At 39.2% G+C, this 20,911-nt stretch overlaps 2 protein-coding genes across 4 annotated transcripts; one reads left to right on the top strand and one right to left on the bottom strand.

The window, feature by feature from the left end:
* Positions 1-4,724: 4,724 nt before the first annotated feature.
* LOC129722842 (collagenase-like) lies at positions 4,725-5,766 on the top strand. The gene has a single exon (XM_055676628.1). The coding sequence runs from the start codon at positions 4,862-4,864 to the stop codon at positions 5,660-5,662; it is 801 nt and encodes a 266-aa protein (XP_055532603.1). The 5' UTR covers positions 4,725-4,861; the 3' UTR covers positions 5,663-5,766.
* LOC129722841 (GA-binding protein subunit beta-2) lies at positions 5,712-19,670 on the bottom strand. Of its 3 annotated transcripts, none has more exons than XM_055676625.1 (7): positions 19,558-19,670; positions 9,681-10,077; positions 9,121-9,261; positions 8,854-9,051; positions 8,594-8,794; positions 7,818-8,536; positions 5,712-7,757 (listed from the first exon to the last, which is right to left on the bottom strand). In XM_055676625.1, exons 2-7 carry the CDS (start codon positions 9,783-9,785, stop codon positions 7,070-7,072), a joined length of 2,052 nt encoding a protein of 683 aa, XP_055532600.1. In that variant the 5' UTR covers positions 9,786-10,077; positions 19,558-19,670; the 3' UTR covers positions 5,712-7,069. The 3 variants fall into 3 exon arrangements, with proteins under 3 accessions (XP_055532600.1, XP_055532601.1, XP_055532602.1); XM_055676626.1 differs by lacking the exon at positions 19,558-19,670 and adding an exon at positions 19,045-19,538; XM_055676627.1 differs by lacking the exons at positions 9,681-10,077; positions 19,558-19,670 and adding an exon at positions 9,328-9,539.
* Positions 19,671-20,911: the final 1,241 nt, after the last annotated feature.

The raw sequence follows: 20,911 nt of genomic DNA, 5'->3' as shown, positions 1-20,911 counted from the left end.
TTACGCCAACTACCGTGGAATGATCCGGTGAATTTACCTGACTACACCGCGCGTTGCATGCTTCTTAATTTAGAAACTCTCGCAGCCCGTCGAATCAAGCTGCAGAGAACGTTTATTTTCGACATAATAGAAAATGTTATTGACTGTCCAGAACTGTTAAGACACATCAATTTTAATGTACCCCCGCGAGCCCTCCGAAGTTATCCCACGATTAATTTACCTTTCCGAAGAACTAGTTACGGACGTGATAGTGCATATAATGCATGTCTGAAAGCATATAACGATGTCAGTGACCTCCATGAACTGGGTATGACGAAAACGGCTTTTAAAAATAGAATTAGAAATTAGAATAAGCTATGATTAGTCTGTACGATTTTTATTCGAAGACGAGAAACAATAAACAAATAAACAAAATACCCATATTAGATGGTATGTGAATTTTAATTGTTTCTATGGCCACTAGAAGCCCCGGTGGAGTGTTTTTCGGAAGAACCATGCTAAGGGCTTATCACTTCAAGACTAAGAACCATAAATATGGCCTGTGGAAGTAATTTTATGAACTTTGAACCAATATTTTGTTCAAATGTTCATAAAATTCCAAAGTTTCGGAACTAATTCCCCAAAAACCGGATTTCCGGTACTGAGAAAATTCCTTCGAGGCACCGCTGAGTCTCATTTCGAAGTAGAGAAGTTAGTGAACCTTTTGGTGCTAAAAGTATCGAAATCGGATGAAAATTGTCAGAGTTACAATTTGTGGGTACCCGGGTATTCCGTCGGGCATTTAAGGGCTAAAAAATCAACTCTCCCCCATTGATCCTTCCTTGTCTAAACATATAAAAATGCAGCTCTATCTGTCTGTCTGTCTGATCCATATAGGCTTGGAAACTACTGAACCGATCGGCGTGAAGTTTTGTATATAGGGGTTTTAGGGGCCGAGAAAGGTGACTAAGATAGTTCTAGACCCCTCCCTCTTCTGGAAAAGAGGGGTCCCATACAAAAGAAACACAAATTCATGTACATCTCGAAAACTAACCAAGCAAATGGAACCGAATTTGGCATGTGGATGTTCTTAGGGATAGCAAATATTAGACCTGTGCGCCGACCATATCATCGGCGGCGGCGGCGTAGGAGACATTTCACCTCGGCGGCGATCGACGCGCCGGCGTGACGCCGTTGGTATTTATCGGCGGCGGCGGCGTGTACCGGCGTGACATTAATTACCACTTCTAAAATATTGCGTGTTACACTCTCATGTTCGGTTTTTTAATTTAACATAAATGAATAAAAATATGTTCATCCGGGTTGACAGGATGTCTTAAACGAAATAAGAATGGGTAGGAATCAAGTAAACAAACAACTTAACAACCAGCAGAGAAATGACTATCGACGCGATAAAAATTTCCTCGGCGGCGCGCCGACTCAAAATCATCGCGGCGGCGGCGTACATGAAAGTGTTGGCGGCGGCTGCGCGGCGTGGCGGCGCACAGGACTAGCAAATATGTCCATATTGGTTCAACACCCTTCCCTTTTCTGGAAGGGAGGGGTTCCATACAAATGAAACATAAATTTTTGCACATCTCAAGAACTAACCAAGTAAATGGAACCAAATATAGCAGGTGGATGTTTTTAGGGGTAACAAATATATCCATAATGGTTTGACACCCCTCCCTCTTCTATAAGGGAGGGGTCCCATACAAAAGAAACACAAATTTTGCACAGCTCGAGAACCAATCAACCTAATAAAACCAAATTTGGCATGTAAATGTTTTCAGAGGTTACAAATATGTCCAAAATGGTTCGACACCCCTCCTTTTTCTGAAGGGAGGGGTTCCACACAAATTTCTGCACATCTCGAGAACTAACCGAATAAATGGAACCAAATTCGGCAGGTGAATATTTTTAGGGGTAACAAACATGTCCAAAATGTTCCGACACCCCTCCTATTTCTGAAGAGAGGGGTCCCACACAAATTTCTGCACATCTTGAGAAATAATCAAGTAAATGGAATCAAATTTGATATGTTGAAGTTCTTGAGAGCAAGAGAAATGTTCGACTCCAGACGCCATTGTTAAATTTAAGTTGGAAACTTCCGGTTTCTATCCGGAAAATATCTCCAAATATTATTTTGGAATCCAAGATGGTGACAGCGGCATATGACCAAATACCACCCAATATGGGTATTTTTGAAATCGTGATGATGCACTGAAACCACAAATCGACATCAGACAACATTTTAAATTGTAAGATGGCGACTTCCGGTGTCTAGAAAACAGCCGAGAATGACCAAATACCACCCAATATGGGTGTTTATTTAACCAGAAGGACGCTCAGAGTTCAGAAATTGTCTCCAAATGCCATTTTAAAATCCATGATGGCAACTTCCGGTTTCTGAAAAACAGCGGCAAATGGCCAAATACCACCCAATATGGGTATTTCCGGAATTGTTATGATGCACTGAAGTCACAAATCGACATCAAGCAACATTATGAGTTGTAAGATGGCGACTTCCGGTGACTGTAAAAAAGACGAAAATGACCAAATACCACCCAATATGGATTTTTTAAGGGGTTATATACCTTTTTAGTTTTCAAAAAACCGGAAAAATTTTTATTACATTATCTTCAAAAACAACATCTTGAGAACATTTCCACAAATTTTCATAAAGATCTGAGCAATAGGAAGAAAGTTAGAGCGATTTGCAACGCGCCTCGCCACGGCCGCATAAGCTAAACTTGAAACTTTACACGCGATTATCTCGGAATAGTTTTTTCTGGAAAATGACTTTGCCGTGATTCTGATTGCGGGAAAAGTACTGAACCGATTTCCTTCATCTTTTTTTTTTAAAATTTTCGTTATAAAATTCGCCGGTCCTTGAACGATCGCTTTTTGAAACATACAGTTACATTTTGCCGCAAAAAAAAATTTAATGCAATTTTTTGCGCTCAAAACGTGCACTTTTTGGGAAAAACGTTCCCGTTTGCACCGAAAACAAAATACTTATAAAAGCGATCGTTCAAGGACCTGGCACACTTCTAAACTAATGAAATAATATGAGTTTTTTTATTTCGGTTGATCCGCTAAGTCTCTATCAGGATCACCGCAAGCCTAATCAAAATGACGCTCGGAACCAGAATGATACACAGGAGCTAGAATCGACCACAGACACGATTTTGAATTCTAAGATGGCGACTTGCCGGTTTCTGAAAAATAGCCTAAAGTGACCAAATACCACCCAATATGAGTGGTTCTTCAACCAGAATGATGCAAGAAGCTAATAATTAACCTCAGACACCATTTTGAATTGTAAGATGGCAAATAGTCTGGGAAATAGTCGAATACTACTACATATGGAATCGAGATAATGTATAGAAGCCAAGCATTGACCCTGGACACCATTTTGAGTTCGAAGTTGACCACTTTTAGTTTCTGGAAAACAACGAAAATAACATGAGTATTTCCGGAATAGAGGTGATGTACAGTCCCTCTACAATTATGGGTCAGTCAACGTGTTATCTGAATGTTCAAAAATGGATATAAAATAGGAAAAATTATCAACTATGAATGTTTTACAATCTATCTCTGTGTTCTGATGTGTACTTTCGATCAACAATTAGTTTCACTGCAGTTGATGCGTGTGAATCGGTTGGGAAGAAAAATATCACTTACATAGCCAAAGACACAATTATGGGTCACTTTTGGCATTCAAAATCATTTAGACTATAAAATCATCAAAATACATAACGCAAGTTATTTTATTGTTATAAAAGCTTTAAAATAAGTTACTTTATTCAGTCTTGTCGCATAACCATGTAAAAGTAATAAAAAAAGCCAAAATATGGACTGACCCACAATTGTGTACCGCAACATGTAACATTACTACAATTATGGGTCACTTTACTTACTGCACCGAGCAGAATTATAGTTTTTCGTGACATTTTCAACTTAAAATCATTTTAATCATATGAATGAGGTTACAAGTGAGTTACAAAAATACTACTGCTAATAAAAATTTTTCAGTTTCGTGAGAATAGACGTATTTGCGTGAAAGTGACCCATAATTGTAGGTGACCCATAACTGTGGAGGCACTGTACTAAAGGCAAAAGTCGAGGATGTTGTTATTTTACTCAGTAAAAAGGCAGTGAGTTTTAAGAAAATAAATTTACCTTAAAATATCGCTTAAAAGTAATGTTCTAAAGTTTCGTCTTCTCGACAAAAGCCCTCATGCAAAATTTCAGCTCAATCTATGAAAAAAAGCACTGGTGTTATCTCGAGAAATTTTTTTTCGACTTTTTCGTTACAGACTTGGAAAATTTACGTGTTTTAAACCAGTGGAATATATTGGAAAATTTTGACCTTCAAATATCGTTTTTTCGCACGTTCCGTCTTCTCGAAAATAGCCTCCCTGCAAAATTTCAGCGAAATACGATTTACATTGCCCCCCTACTGTACATTCTTGTCACCAATACCAACAGGAGCAGGAGAAATACCAGAAATACTTATTTTATGGTAGTGATTATGCACAACATGCAGCGCAACTGCGTTTTACAATATTTAAACACGCATTTCAAGAATAAACTGCTATCTGAGACCTAATAGAAAAATGACATCTAAACCGGTTTTGCAGCACCAATTTGCCTTACGTCAATCAACTTTCAAGACTGGAATTTATGACACTATGCAATGGAGCGCCTCTAGTGCTTATTGATAAGAATTCAGTTGAGAATTGGTAGTACATATTATGCTTCTATAACTGCAATTGCCAGTACAGTTATTAACAGTTGCGAACTACTTGTAGAATGATAGTAATGCTTTAACGGTTGAAAAGACTACTACTGCTGACTAGTTTCGTGCAAGGTACCCATGGCCCGCTGGATCGTTTGGATGTTCTTGGTTACAACGCAGGTGTGGGCAGAACAGTCACGTATTATTAACGGGAAGGATGCCGAACTGGGACAGTTCCCTTACCAGGCCAAATTGATTATCGACATGCCCGAAGGTCGCGCTTTATGCGGAGGAAGTTTACTGAGTGATGAATGGATTCTAACCGCGGGTCATTGTGTAGAAAAGGCACGATCATTTGAGGTAACACTAGGGGCCGTAGACTTCAAGGACCAGGGGAATGATGGACGAACGGTGCTCAACGCAACGGAATACACACGTCATCCAGACTATGATGGAGACACGATTTCTAACGATGTGGCGCTGATAAAACTGCCTGAGAAAGTTCAGTTTAGTGATCGGATTAAACCCGTAGCGCTACCTACCGGTCATGACAGTTATGATCGCCGAATGGCCGTCGTGAGCGGATGGGGGAAGCAAAGGGATGTGATGGGTGGAGCGGCTCGGAGGTTACAATATGCCACGTTGAAAGTGATTAAAAACAATGAATGCAGGCTGTTGTACGGACCGGCGGTTCAATCGACGACACTCTGCTGCCGTGGTGAAAATCGGCAGTCCACCTGCAACGGAGATTCCGGTGGTCCGCTAGTACTGGAGGATGACAAAAAGCTAATAGGTGTGGTCAGTTTTGGTCATGCCATTGGATGCGAAAAAATGCTGCCGGTTGCTTTCGCTAGGGTTACGGAGTACACCGAGTGGATTCAGGAAACGACGGGAATCACGGCCGAACAGGGAGGGGAACAACCAGCGGAAAACAACTGAATAAAGCGATTCTCATATCTTCTATTACTGTTTTCACCGTTTAACACCGTTTAAGCTCAATGTTTGTAAACTTTATAGCGAATCTGTTTAAAATTATATATAATATATAATTATCTTATAGACTATACATAGTGTCTCTTTATCTATATTTACATCCCTTATAGGAAAACATGAAGAGCGAACTGTTGTTGTATGATATTTCCTTTTCGTGTAATAAATGTAAAACGTGATTCTTGTTTCTTACCGTAAAGCGCTTATGTATCAGAGTTTTGTTTCCGTTCGGAAATAATTTGCTCCAATTAATTTTCTCTCAACCATTCAATTAGAGTAACCGATGTAAAAATATTCTTTCTTCAACAAACTTGAACAATTTAGATGCTGTCTGTTCCGAGGTAGAATACAATTTCTCATTCTTTTTCAACCGAAATGAAATCTGAGTCCAAAGAAACAACAAACAGAAATAACCTATAGCAATATGGGGAAGCGCTAGTAGCATGGCTTTCGTTGTCAGCTATAAAAAATAAATTCCATAAATCCTATATAACAACTGGTATCGAAGAATGAATGTTTATAGTTATGACGGTAGGCTAGACTAGGCAAGCAGTTGATAAATGCATTGCAACGTAGGACAAATGCAGCTTCCACTTGAATTGTATAGAAATATAAAGAGTTTTAGCTTTCACTGGGAACACGCAACAAATGAATGAAGCGAAATTTCAAAATAGCGCTGTGATAAGCAATAAGCAGATTTTTCTGATCTGTTTTGTGACACAGGTAGTTGTTCAGAAATATAAGCTTAATTTTCGTGTCGTTCTAGTTGCGTACATAAATATTGTCTGGGTTCATGGAATGTAATCCCCGACATCAAAATTTACTGAATAATTTATCGGAGGAAAACCAAAGCGCATACCAGAAACACGCTTGTAATTATGGCCGACTGTAATAAATTAAATATAATTTATATGTCAATACAGTAGGTAAAAGAGCGGGTCTTTTTTAACATAAATATACAGTTATAAATAAAGCTAACCATGGCTGTGTTAGGCTACATAAATGACACGAATGAAGCTTGTTCCGCGCAGAAACCGAATTCATCCCGAACATCGAATCATAGCTGCTTCAGAATCTAGCTCTACCATATAATATTGCCAGTTAGAACGTATAATTGCATACTAGTGGAATCAGGGCATCGAAACGCTTCTTGTACTTCGAGCTAGAGAAGAGAACGTCGCATATAATAATATCTGTGTTCTTATATATTTCCTTTCTCGAGAGCAATCTAGGAATACCGTAATCGACAACGTAGAAAATACAAAACCGCTTTAAAAAAACAACTGGCGGAAAAGCTGTAGACGCCGGGCTGCCTACTAAATAAATAATCTCTAAACCACACTATTCACCTTACCGTTAAACTATCTCTATAAAATTGTTAGGATTATTATTACTACTCTGCTTCAGTGTTTGAACCTCCTTCTCGAGCTTATCGACTCGGGCCCTGTACTCTTCGTTCTGCTTCTGAGATAGTTCAAACTGCTTCCGCAAATCGTCCGTCTGTTTTTTCAGCTCAAGGAAATGTCGTTCCAGTTCACTGAATGTCATTACCGGTGAACTGCTATTGCTGGCGATGCTAACGGTACCCGCGGCGTTCCCTCCGCTTAGTGCGGAGTTGGAAGAAAAGTTTGCATTACTACTCACCACTTGTTGCTGGTGCGACCGCTGCTGGCTCGCGCTTACCGTTGACATTGGAACAACACCACTGGTTTGTCGAGACTGAACTGTAGCACCTTCCAGCGATACCACCGTATCCTGGGGTAACTTGGTAGGCAGTTTTGAGATTATCTCCATCCCGGTGGCCGTTCTAAGTCGTTTCACACCGTCTGCCGAGGTGATTATATGCCGATTGTTGTTGCTATTGTTGATACTATTGCTATTGCTACCACTACCGAAACTATTTACAGTGTTAAGCTTTTCACTGGAGTAGGACAAACTCCCGCCAGTTGTTGCGAGCCTGTTTTTCGTCATGACAATTTTCTTGATCGTCTTTGAACCGGACGACGCGATCGATCCTGCTGGCCGATGAGCTAACTGGGGCATCCTGCAGACAGTAAATTCAATAAAGCTTGTGGAATCGTTCGGTCACCATACTAAAACTTACCTCATTGGTGTCGTTGACTGCACTGTTTTCCTATATTCGGATGTGGGAAACTTTTTCAGACCTCCTACCTCTCCACCGCAAATTTGTTTAAACTCTTCAGCCGAAAGTATTTTTATTACCTTATTTGTTTTTATCGTCCCACCACTTCCGGTGTGGCTAGATCCGATAGATTGCCTTTGCTGCTGCTGTTGTTGTTGTTGTTGCTGGGATAAGGAGTAAGGTGTTGTCTTTTTGATCAGTTTGATTGTTTTCTTTGTAGTTGGCATTGCCGACGGTGAAATCCCGGTACCCGAATGCACTCTAGTTTCATTGAGAGCAAATTTGCCCGCTTCCGACAGGACAATCTTTCGTCCGCTTTGAATAGCCGATGTGATCAGACTGCCCGAATCATCCGACGGTATCATTGCTATGCCGTGTTCTTTCAGCATTTGTAACGTACTGGAATCCAAATTTTTGGGATCCTGTTCTGTATTTTGTTCTAGATTAATGATTGCATCGCTTATACTGTCTTCCTTCTCGATGAGATTGTCGGTGTCGTTGGTGTTACTGTCGTGCTGATCGATCCCTGCCCCTCCTCTGTGAGAAGACGACATATTAGATATGCTATCGTCATTGCTTAGATCCATCGTAATGTTGTCCTCGGCGTCGTCTATGTGAACACTGTTTCTCTTCTTATGTTCCTGCAGCTCGTACATCAAGCTGTCGGTTGCTTCTTGGACCTAGAAATAAAAGTTGTTATAAATAAAAATTTATTCACACAGACAGCCGAACCGTACTTGTTCACGGCTAGCAGCCCGCATTTGATTGGCCAGCAGTAGAATTCGAACCAAATCCAGTTGACCCGTCTCGGTTGCTATGCTGATGGGAGATTTACCGAACTTCGACAGAGCATTCGGGTCGGCCCCGTGCTGCAAAAGCATTTCGACAATTTTGTCGTGTCGTTTCTCTACTGCCCAGTGCAGGGCGGACATTTTAAGCTAGAATAAAAAATAACTTTTTAATCATGGAAACCTAGAAAAAGCGGCATTTTTCTTACCATATCCTTAGCATCTACTTCACATTTGCTACTCAGCAGCAGCTCCACGATTTCGATATTTCCTTGGTACACGGCAAAGTGAAGCGGTGTTCGGTCTACCTTCGTCTTGCTGTCCTTGCTGATCCCAGCTCGCAGAAGTACCTTGCACGTCTCCACATGATTGTACCGGGCAGCTAAGTGTAGCGGTGAAGTTCCAAGCTGCAAGAGCATTGATTAGATTTTGATTCATAATTTGGCGCTTTATTATCGTGACAGTCTGAAACTTACCCAATCAGCTGTGAAAGGAGCCCCTCGGCTCATCAGTTCATGAACCTTCTCCGTGTTGCCGGTTTTGGCAGCCTGGAGCAGTGCCTTGCCCAGATCGGTGATGACGGTCTGCGGTTTCTGACCGCCCATTGAACCGTTGATCTGCAAGATAGGGTCAATGTGAAGTTTTTTTTATGCAAAACCAGCAATTTAGTTTCACCCCAGTACCAATTTTGCTAAGTCAGCGTAACATTAATTCTGTTATCAGGATCTACTTTACGGTGGAAAATTGTGAGCAGATGTAAAATGCTGCTAGCGTTAAATCGCATCCACATTTTCACGAATACGACGTTTAAGTTTGCATCACCTCATCAACAAATCACCGAACACTAAACCCAAAGCCGTTGGCTGCTGGGAGGAAACAGTATAAAAACGCAAAGAAAAAAAAACCCGAAACATTCAGCGCAACGGAAATGAAACCGCACACTCTCTTAACGTACACCCCAAGCGCACACACTGAGACAGAGCGTCGCGTGCGTGAACCGAAATAGAAATAAATACTACACTAAAGTCCAACTCACCATTCCAACTGGAACGAACTTCTCCAGCATTTCCTCCGCATCGCTGCTGTTCGCTGCTATCACATCCGCTTTGACGACGCTGGCGAGCAGTTTCTCGGCAAACATCTTCTCGCTTCTCCGCTCTGCCTTTGCGCCAGCGGCAGAAGCTCCGTTTCTCGCTTTCGAAGCGTCCCTTCAAGACAGATCTCGAACCCGTCGCCGACCTGCTGCCCCGCTACCTGTGCCACCAACGATTTCCGCCTTCGCCTGTTTCTCCTTCGCTTGGCAATCGTCGTCGTCGTCGTCGTTGCCGCCGCCGCCGTAGTCGTAGTCGTCGTTGGTTGCGCGGATGGCTCAGTTGCTGATGCTTTCACCGGCGGCCGAGATGGAATTTGCGAAACAAAACAACTCAAGTGGTCTGCAGCGTCATCCGAGCGCGGTTGACGGTCGCAGGGTGGTGACGGGCGGTTAGTAAATCGCACAGTGCAAAAATGCAACAGTACACGGCAAAGCATGAGAAAGAAACGGAAAGATGAGAAAAGAAAGGGAAATCATTGGGATACGATGCACAAAATATGGAAAACCGCCGACGCCGCCGCCAGTTGCCACCTCGGCGGAACTATGTACATTGTGTGGCTCTGCTAAGGAATATCGGTCGCGGGTGGGCTTTTTCGATCTGCTTCACGGCGCGAAATCACAACCGATTAGACTGTTGTGCGATATGTTTATTTGAATAAATCTAGTTACTCCTAGTAACTTCAGCGAATCTTTTCACCCTTTGATGACACTGAAAGCGACAGAGCAAAAGTTTTTCTCTAGCTACTACACATGACATGAACGTAAGCTTTACAAAATCGATGTAGAAATGATTTTTTACTAACAACCCTGACTTTCAGACTTCCAAAAAAGTATATAAAACGTCTAAGTGCTATCTACGTTTATTTCTTCTATTCATGGGGATATCTGGCAAAATTCCTCGTACATAGAATTTTTTAATCGATTTCAATATGTTCTTATGATTTGATTTTTCTGTTTTAATTTGGTTTCATAATTGTATATTTTCCGAACTAATTTCAATTTTTTGTCTTTCAATTTCATGCATTCATGCTTTGTAAAGCAAACAGTGTATGTAATTATTAAACGCGAAAAATGAACGACTGAAACATGTGACATGAGATTTAAAAGCCTCATACAGAAGGGATTCGAACTAGTAATCTCCGGCATAGTGCATTATATAAATAAACTAGTAGAAAAATATACCCATCTTATTCCAATATATTTGTTTCGCTTGTCTACATCTGCGCACTCGGATCAAGTACATACGAACCTTGCAAGAATTATTTTTGTGATTGTTTTAAGTGTTTTTTTGACGTAGAATACGTCCTACTTTAATGGGGTTGTCATTCCGACATATCGATAATAGAGTGAAATGGCAGAATAAATTATTTCAAATGCTTACAACTTTGTGGCCACTGATCAGATTTTAGTCATTGATATCTTGTTTGATCGTTCGAGTAACAATTTAGTCGTTATTTTTCATCACTGAAAACTGGATCGATCAGTAGCAAGCAGGCTACTGATTGTAGCATTCCGCAGCGGACGGCGCCTTATTTTTCAGTGCATTTAGGTTGTTCAATTGAAGTACAGTAAATTTTTTATTATACACGATTCTACGTACCATGTAAAAAAACGTGCAAAAAACACTTTATTTGGAAAAAACGACGTAAAAAACCGCGTTATTTGGAAAAACGTCGTAAAAATATCGTGTAAAAATGAAACTGTGTAAAAAACACCCTACTCTAGTCACCCTATGGTGACAGCGAGAAGGGTCATGTCAAATTTCAAAAAACCGACCATGTACATTTTATTTATTGGAACAAAAAAAATGACCTGTGCAAAATTTCAGCTCAATCGGATATGATTTGGGGGTGCCTCAAAGAGCTCAAAGTTGTGATTTTTTAACTCTCAAAAATCTACATGTAATCGAAAAATTTTTCTGATGCCAAATTACTTAAAAATGCATAAAATGTCGAGATCTAGTGTTATCTCGGAAAAAAAGGTATGGCAGGAAATCGTCTTTCTCAGCCGGTTTTTTTGGGCAACTGAGAGCCTACTATGAAAATTTTTAGAATTGACTTTCAAAATAACTCAAAAGTTGCTATAAACTACATGTAAATTAATTTAATGTTCATTAGGCATCTTCAACTTGATTTTCATTAGGATGGTTCATTTATTTTTTACTAGGGTGGTGCCAAAAACAATCAAAACGAAATTTATAGTGGTTGAGTAGGAAAAATGCTCATGCTTATTTGTCTATATAACATCTTATACTTGATGTATCACAAAAATGGACCCGTTAGTTCTCGTAAGGGTGGTTTGGCGTATGAAACATGACATACAAATAGATTATTTTCTACAAGGTGGTTTCGAAAGAATGTTTTGACTATAATAGAAGAAAAGCAATCGAGCTGAGAATTGCTTATTCATTTTGTAATTATTGCTGAAAAAGTTTGACAAAGATTATATGCCTTTATGAAATTGATTGGTTCACATAGGTGAATATTCTACGAACTGAAAATCAAGTGAAATGTCTGAAGTTTTCAAAAAAATTGATTTTGTTTAGAAACGGCGCGAGTAACGAAATGTCAAAGAGATGAGTTTCTTACTAAGATTGCTTTTTTCTATCCAATAACAATAAATTAAATTTTTATTTTTGGCACCACCCTAGTAAAAAAATCCAGGGTGGCGACTCAATTTCCAAAAATAAATTCCCTGATATTCCCTGATTTTCCTTGATGTTCCTTATTTTTTCCCTGACTATTCAAATTTATTTTAAACTGATTTAAGTTATGACTTTTTCACCTAAATGTACTAAAAAGGATCAGACTTGAACTGATTCCTGTTAAAATTCCCACCAGTATTTAAAACAGTTTAGCTTCGCTTTTGCTAACTTGAATTTTGAACAAAAATATTTTAAATAAAATTAAATAAAATTGAAAAAAAAATTACACTGGACGACAAAAGTGAAAAAAAAGTTGTCCTTAAGCTTAAATAAGTACCCTAGAAATATTACAGCTTTTTACCTGTTTATTTTGGTGCCCGTGGTTAATACAGAAGTGCTTCAAAAGTGCTCACCGTGTTCGTCGTTTTTCCGTTTACTTACGGGAAAATTTTATTGAAGTTTATGAAGACTTGAGGCATTTCCGAAACGTTTAGGGGCACCAAAATTCACAGGAAGAGTGTTATCGATTAACTATTTCGAGGCACACCTGCTTTGACAAGAAAATCAATCAGATTTCGAATTGTGGTTGGATCAGTTGAATAATTGTTTTAAAATCTTGGCTGTAAAAAGTAGAAAATTAGAAATTAACAATTTCGCAATCAAACCTTTATGCTAAACACTGTCGAATGCTTTTTTATGTAAAGAAGAGCAGCTCCACTTGAATAACCTTCAGATTCATTAGCTCGTATCATCATAAATTGATTGGTCGACAACTTGAAACCTCAACTGGTTTCTTATCCGGCTTTAAAATTTGAGTGTTTTTGGCATTTTTCCATAATTTGACAAAATGATCATTTCAAAGCAGTTTCTGAGAATTTCTCAAGAACTTCATTTAAAATGTTTAAAACCCCATCGTGACGAGGTGCTTTTATACTTTTGAAAATTTTAATGATAGATTTAATCTCATTTAAGTTAGTTTCGATTAACCCTTTAACGGGCCGAGGCCAAAAAAATGTGATTAAATTTTATTGTTTATTTCTGATCACTGATCACAGCTCGTAATTATGATGCAGAAAAAAACGAAAGTTGTTGGCACTGCCATATAAAGGGTTAATTCTGCTGGTAAAAATTCCCGGGTAGAAATTTGATAAAATTAACGTGTGACTTCGTCTTTAATTGGGCTCACTATATTTCGAGTTATGAACACACTCAAACTATTGAGCAAGCCTTTGAGTCTTCTGTTAATTGGTTGCAAGACAGCAAGCGCCATTCTTGATTACTGGAATATGACAATAGCGATAGTGGAGTTTGCTCAGGTGATGTTAGACGGTGCGTCAATAGTTCGGAAGCAATTGCAAGAAACTGAAGAAAAAAATCTCGTCTAACCACTGGTTTTTATAAAAAAGCGTAGTAACTACCATAAAATACGCGTACTACTTAATGACTTGTTAATAAATCCAATTCAGAACTAACTAAACTCCGTAAAAAAATCCCAAGCCTCTAAAATTTTCCCTGATGACTTTTTAAATTCCCTGATATTCCCTGATTTCCCTGATCGAAAAATTAAATCCCTGATATTCCCCAATTCTCCCGGTTTTTCCCGGTAGTCGTCACCCTGCAAATCACAAAGGTTGTAAGCAAAGCCACGACCGCAAGGTTGACGTAGAACTACATAAGGTTGTTTGTTACATTACTTGTATTGAATATGTTTAAAATTTTGTGCAAAAGAGGAGTTGAAATGCTACCGAATTTTAGTTTGCACATACATCACTGAACAAAAATGAAGGAAACACTATACAACGCAAACAACTTTCAACAGTCAAAGTGCTTAGAGATTAAAATTACATTTTATTTTTAATTCCAGCGCAAAACGAGAAAATATCATATCTTCAATAATTTTGTGTTTTTTGTGTGCTTAGGGCATTTTTCTGATAACACAGTTGAAAGCTGTTTTCACACTGAAAATTTGACGGCCCATATACTTTGAAAGCCAGCATCCCAAAACGTTTGTGTGTTGTCAAAATACGGCAACTTTTCATCAGAGGAAGTGTCGGCTAATGTACCTACTACTAATGCTGCTCGCTACTGCACAAAGGCAGCTTTTACTAAAGGAAGCGCCGCTGCACCAGCTGGCCCCGATATCGCTGCTGATACCACTGCTGCTGCTGATGCTATCCGCTACCACAGCTGGTGCTGCTAAGGGAGGACTGCTGTTGTCGATGTCTAGAACTAACATGAGCGGTTTCCGTTGAAACAGGCTCTTATATAGGACAAATAGCACATTCAAATTACTAGGTCTATAATTCTGTCGACCGTTCTTGGAGAACAATCATATAACGACCAATCATAGGTCGAATTTTGCATTGTAACAAGGCTTGACAATTTTTGATAGTACAATAGTTTGAATAAAAAAATTACAATTTTTTGCATTTGGGAGAAGTCTTAGAAGATTTTCCAATCTATTGCTGCAAGAACAAAGAAAATCCTTCGAAAACTAACCGATTTATTAGCATTTGAAATTGGACATATTTTTCACTTTTCCCGGGTTTGGATTTTCATTTTACATCCCTATGTAGCCGAGTATATAGCCGAACTTCCTGAGAGACGTAGCTCTACGTCAAAAAAAAAAACCACCCTAATGAAAATCTAGTGTAAGATGCCTAATAAATATGATAAATTATAAATTTTCGACTTTTCCAACTAATGTAAAACCGACCGTCGCCTTTTAAACAAAGAAAAGGATGATCATTCGACACTCGCGGCGGTGTTATTCTGGCCTATTTGAGTATACTTCGTTCTATTTTTTTTTTTTTTATTCTCGCTTATTTTCCGTCGGTCTAGTTCCGCCACTGTTGTGACCAATCACCGACGCCCAGGGAGGCGACTCCACACCCAGGACCCTAACTCACGACCCGTTTATTAACGGACCGGCGCCAACGGCTTTACTTCCTCATGCGATGGAAGGCGTGATCCCAGAGATTTTTCGCCTCAGAAAATCTCCCGGTGTCGGCTAGGATTGAATATAGACCAGTTGGGTTGGTTGTGAGTGGATCACGCCACCTCACAACCATCGACACCTATGTCGGCGGTGGGATTCGAACCCAGGCGTCGAGCGTGGTTGGCGGAGACGTAACCAACCACACTAGGCCCCCGCTTCGTTCTATTTATGTTGAGAAATATTATTACAAGATTAATGATATAAATAATTTCTAAAATATCCGCACTCAACGTGCGTAACTCTCATTTCTAGAAAAGATATCAAAATACGTTTGAGGAAAAAAACGTCGTGGTGGTGGTACTCGTTTGACATGTTTGTTAAAAAATTTACTAAGACAGCGAGCCTTGGTAGCATCAGAGGAAAAAGAAGAGGATTATCGCAGTGAAAAATGGTTCTACCGTGACCATTTCGAAGCCGACTCGAGGGTCGAAAAATCGCAACTTTGTGCGCTTTGAGACACCCCTAAATCGTATCAGATTGAGCTGAAATTTTGCACAGGTTATTTTTCTGAGCCAATAAACAAAATGTACACGTTAGGGTTTTAAAATTCGATGATGAAATTTTTTTCATACAGACATTGTCACCCTAGTGTTAATATTGTCTTCATATTCTGACAACAATGGGATTTTTTTTAACTTATTCATCAAAAGATTTTTCCGAGTTGAATAATCACATTAATCTAGCTATTTATTTTGTATTACACATTCTAAACGACTCAATAACAACAACAAACAAATTTCAAACATAATTCAAACTAGCTCAATAGCTAAAATACGATCGCATTTCGAGAAAAACAATTTTAATGTCAGTTTTTATTCGCTTGAAATAAATGTAGAACTACCTATTTCGTAATATGTAAGGTAGTAAAATTAAACATTGTTTCAAGAACGTATTTGTGGCCTTGCAAAACGCCAATTGTAATTTGTACTTGGCAGGAGAAACGAAACAATTCACTTTGAGCTAGTGTATTTCGAGTTAGCTTTAGCTTCGGACCTGGCGTACTTGGCTAGCTCTCTTGGTAACAGCTATAGTATGGAAGGGTTAACGGAACGGTTGACGGAAAACTAATGCACTTCGCGAACAACATTTGTCTTTATACCTGAAAAAACAACGCGCAGCGCAGCCCAACCTTTTTTTTTATTTTTTCCATAATACCGTGTTCGTGACCCCGCCCCTTTGTCGGGTTAGTCCTCTTCGTAGGTATTTAAATTAATCGCACGGGTACATTTCATCAATGTAGATGTCCCCTACTTCAGGTTCCCTTGCGGACATCCGGATGAAAAATAGCCATTTCTCAATGTGTTCCTGGCCGATTCCTAGTCTTGATGCACCATTCACTATAGGAATGCTTCTCCATCTATGCTCATGATGCAAATAAGCATTTTTATCAGGCAAGCCATTATCTTTACGAACTAATTTCATTTTTTGTCATATGACTTACATTTTAAGTTTAGTAAAGCGGGCAATGTATGCAGTTTGCGAGGATGCGAAAATGAACGGGAATAGGTGTGACTTTAGGCTTCGAAAAAATTTTCGAGTCCCGTCTAGACGAGGCAAAATTCATCCAAAAATTAGCAGCTTTGCCGTACCTGCTGGAACTCAGGAATATTTCCTACATCCTAGGCCACCTAGGCCACATTTGTGGTCAGGGAATGAACCTTTAAAAGTTCCTAGTTAAATGGTGTTCGAGTCATTGAAATCGAACAATATTTGGCAAAGTTAACCAAAATTTGGCCTGTCTTACTTATTTTGACTATCCCCTGTATGAGGCACAATATATGCAGTTTGCGGTAGATTTCACGGATGAGTTTATCAACTTGTTGTGCGAACGTGTCAGGTTGCAAATGTAATAAAACTTGATTTTTATACATTAGAGGCCACATTCCACGTGGCCAGATTTTTAATGATTTTGACCCTCCACCTTTCCCCTCCGTGGACAACTGCCCATATCAATTCTAAAAATTTTGTATGAACCGTGGACATTACACGCGATTTGTTTTGTTCAGTTCGTCTTAAGGGGTAATATACCTTATTTTCCAAAAAATTTAAAATTTTTTATTGCATTATCTTGAAGTACAACATTTTGAGAACATTTTCACAAATTTTTATGAAGATCTGAACAATAAGGAGAAAGTAAGAGCGATTCGCAGCGCACCTCGCCACGGCCGCATGAGCTAAACTTGAAACTTTATACGCGTTTATCCTGGAATGGTGTTACTCAAAAAATGACTTTGCCGTGTCTACGATTGCGGTAAAACTACCGAACCGATTATGTTCATCTTTTTTTTTAAATGTTCGTTATTGAATTCCCCGGTCGTTTAACGATCGATTTTTGATACACGAAGTTTGACTTTGCCGAAAAAAAATTTCAATGCAATTTTCAGCGCTCCAAACATGTTTTTTCGGGAAAAGTGTTCCCGTTTACACTGATTATATCCGTTTAATGAAATTTCAGGCGTACAGTGCTAAGATAAAGTTTTTACGAGTAATGTTGTTCTAGATTTTGACGGTTAGCGCTCCTTATACATTTTCGGCATTTTCTCAAAATTTGCGACTATTTTTTCTCATCCCCAAATTAAAACTTCGTTTATTTCAGGGGCGTAGGTGCAACCTGTGCATTGCACACGGGGCGACAGGTAAAAAATAAATTTAACCTAAATTTATATTTCATTATTTTTTAACGTTATTTCTAAATAGTAACAAAAAGAATAGCTTGCGTTTTTCCGCGGAAATGATTGTGATTACTTCCCCAAACTGTGATTTTTAGAATTTATAGTTGAACAGGTAATTTTGAAAGTCACCAGTCGCCCCTGGTTTATTTTTTCTCATTGTGACGCTGGTTTTAATCTAGATTCTGCATTTAGTATTCTACAAAAAAAAATCAGAATCAGATCAAAAATGAAAATTGCATTCTCATGTACCTAAGAGCTTAATAGTTTTATTTCCATAATTCAAACATCGATAGATAAAAATGATAGAGCTAGGTCGAGTGCTATTTCAGGCGATATCGATGAGATTTAGTCTAGGGAAAATTCTCTGAGTCACGCCTGTCAGCAGGTAGTTAAGCAGATGGCACTGACCGTTAGACAATAGGTAGTCTCCTATGGACCTGGTGTAAGACACTTGTGTCAATGAATGTAGCTGATCAATGTACATAGAATAATAAATGGAAATCATCCGAAAATGCCTGGCAAATCGACCAAACAAATGAAACAGCCGAAACTCATTTTCAGACGAACAGTAATCATGATTTATAATCAGTCGTCGGATGTTCAAACCTCAGCTTTGGGAAACTATACCGATGGCGCAATTGTCCTGTACACTAGCAGGTGTTTACGGAATCTATAAGTAACATAACGTCGATAGTGGCCTTTAAGCTTTGCTTTCTACAAGAGTTCATGCAGACTGTAAAAAACTATGCTCTGGTAGAAGATAACAGTTTAAGAAAGCCTCTTCTGATAAGGAGAACTGTGGTTGAACCTCTTGTTGGATAGGTCTATAAAAACAATTGGCTGTTATGAACAATAATAAATCACAAATCTGCCGAACAAAGTTATGACCGGGTTTCAAGGTTTCAGTACGGTTGTAAGTATGCTATACTTATCCATTCGGCAGAAATTCTTGGAAAGGTGCAAAATTTTCGGAGCAGACAATATCTTATCTACCCGACTCATTTCAAATTCAACTTCCATTAAGCACTAAAGATTCACTCCCGGTTTCGCTAAACATTATATTTCTTTAAAAAAAAGTTTCATTCGACTTTGTTTCGACCATTAATCATTATAACCTAACAACACAGGCGACCATCCGTCTCAAGGATATCGAACTTCCGGGATATTCATTCGAAAACTAACATAATCCAATTTTCTTGATGTAATTCACAAGCGTACATTTTCACTCTTGCACTTTCCGATAAACACGATTCCCACCAGCGAATGAAATAAACCACAAATTCCCTCGGAATAACTTCTCCATCTTGTACACTGTTTCTCTTTACGCACACAGCCACCACTGCTGCGGGACATTCCGCTTCCGCTCGACTGCAAAGCGGAAGTGGGTTTCAACGTTAATTGCACCCTCGGCGGTAACGGATCGCAAAAGCCACTACCGGGAACCGCGAGACCGACATTCGGCGCACACGTTTGTTATTGTTTCAACCGATTCTGGACGATATTTACCAATAATAAAACGATTTATTGCGGGCTTGCTAACTTTAGCGTTCATTGAAGACTTATATTTTGGAAACTGACTGTAGTTGGGCTGATGACGGCTCACACATCGGTGGTATTTTGACAGCTCTTTGTCATGTCGCCTTTTTTTCTTTTCGCTCCTCGAACGGGCATCAACGTTTATCAACAGTATGGGTCGGTAGCCATTGATCCGGGGTTATATAAAAACGACGATTCAGTGTTTTCAGAGTAACGCTTCGTCACGTTTGGATTGGGTGGCTTGACTTTGTGCACAAAATCGATTGGTTTGCTGTTTTCAACCTACACACAAAGACAATATTACTAATGTTTTCCCTGGGTAAGGTCAAAGACGAGATAATAAGATACACAAGTGTTAGATCTTCTCATATACCTTGCGAACTTCCAGTAATGTGGCGCCCCCGAACGACTCTCAGAAACATAACTGGTGAATGTTTGTGTGTAATGGTCATAAAGTATCCAATATGAGCTTGACAACAACAACTACAGAAATGTCTTGTCAAGTTGCAAACCGATAATACGCACACAGACACAGTTTATGTTTCTTGGACGCGTTGAGGGCTTTTTGACCTTGTTTCCAGTCACATGCAGGGAGCAGTGTGTTTTGTTATTGCTTGTCTTAGGTAAGGTAAATAATACGCATAAAAATAGGTGCAAAAAGAACGCAACAGCTGAAAAGAATACACAGGAGACTGTTTTCATGCGATATTTGCTCAAAATGGATGTTCTCGACGCCAATATCAATGCAGCTGTTTAGAAACTTTCAGCAGCATCTAGTAGACTGATTACTGTCAAGAAAATATATATGAAATTGCAAATATGTGTGATCCGGTTTCTTTTCTAATTTGAAGTTATGTTTTTCCAGGAGCTGGTAGATACATAGCGTGTAGAAATTGCATTTTCTTAGTTTGAATCTACCGTATAGTGAAAAAAATTTAAATATTTGAAGTCTCACACTACGTTAACTTGTGATAACTCACTGCAAATAGAATATTGATAGGTAAAATGCTGCCTACAAATCATCATCATCATTTTCACTGCAGCGCCAGCTGTCAGTCGAACAGTCATTTTAATCGCCTATTGATGATTTAAGATATCCAATTTTATCTAAATGATGACATCCATGCAGGTAGAGTGCCTATAATATTATTGTTTCAGTTGAAAACCGAAATAATGACTCGCGACTTTCGATTTTTTAACCTTATACACAATGCGCATAATGTCGCATCTAGTGCGCTGTATAGCGCATCTGACGCGCAATACAGCGCACTAGATGCGACACTATGCGCATTGTGCATAAGGTAAAATAATCGAAAGTCGCGAA

Source organism: Wyeomyia smithii, chromosome 2, assembly GCF_029784165.1.
Source record: "Wyeomyia smithii strain HCP4-BCI-WySm-NY-G18 chromosome 2, ASM2978416v1, whole genome shotgun sequence".
Taxonomy (NCBI): Eukaryota; Metazoa; Arthropoda; class Insecta; order Diptera; family Culicidae; genus Wyeomyia; species Wyeomyia smithii.
The sequence above is the reverse complement of the archived record's forward strand: the minus strand, read 5'-3'. Positions and strand labels throughout refer to the sequence as shown.

Excerpts from the sequence above, each read along its gene's own strand:
- LOC129722842 (XM_055676628.1), top strand. The coding sequence starts at position 4,862 with ATGGCCCGCTGGATCGTTTGGATGTTCTTGGTTACAACGCAGGTGTGG.
- LOC129722841 (XM_055676625.1), bottom strand. The coding sequence starts at position 9,785 with ATGTTTGCCGAGAAACTGCTCGCCAGCGTCGTCAAAGCGGATGTGATA. Across the intron at positions 9,262-9,680 it reads AGTTCGTTCCAGTTGGAATG|ATCAACGGTTCAATGGGCGG; the intron begins GTGAGTTGGACT and ends CCTATCTTGCAG. Across the intron at positions 8,537-8,593 it reads GGGCTGCTAGCCGTGAACAA|GTCCAAGAAGCAACCGACAG; the intron begins GTACGGTTCGGC and ends TTTTATTTCTAG.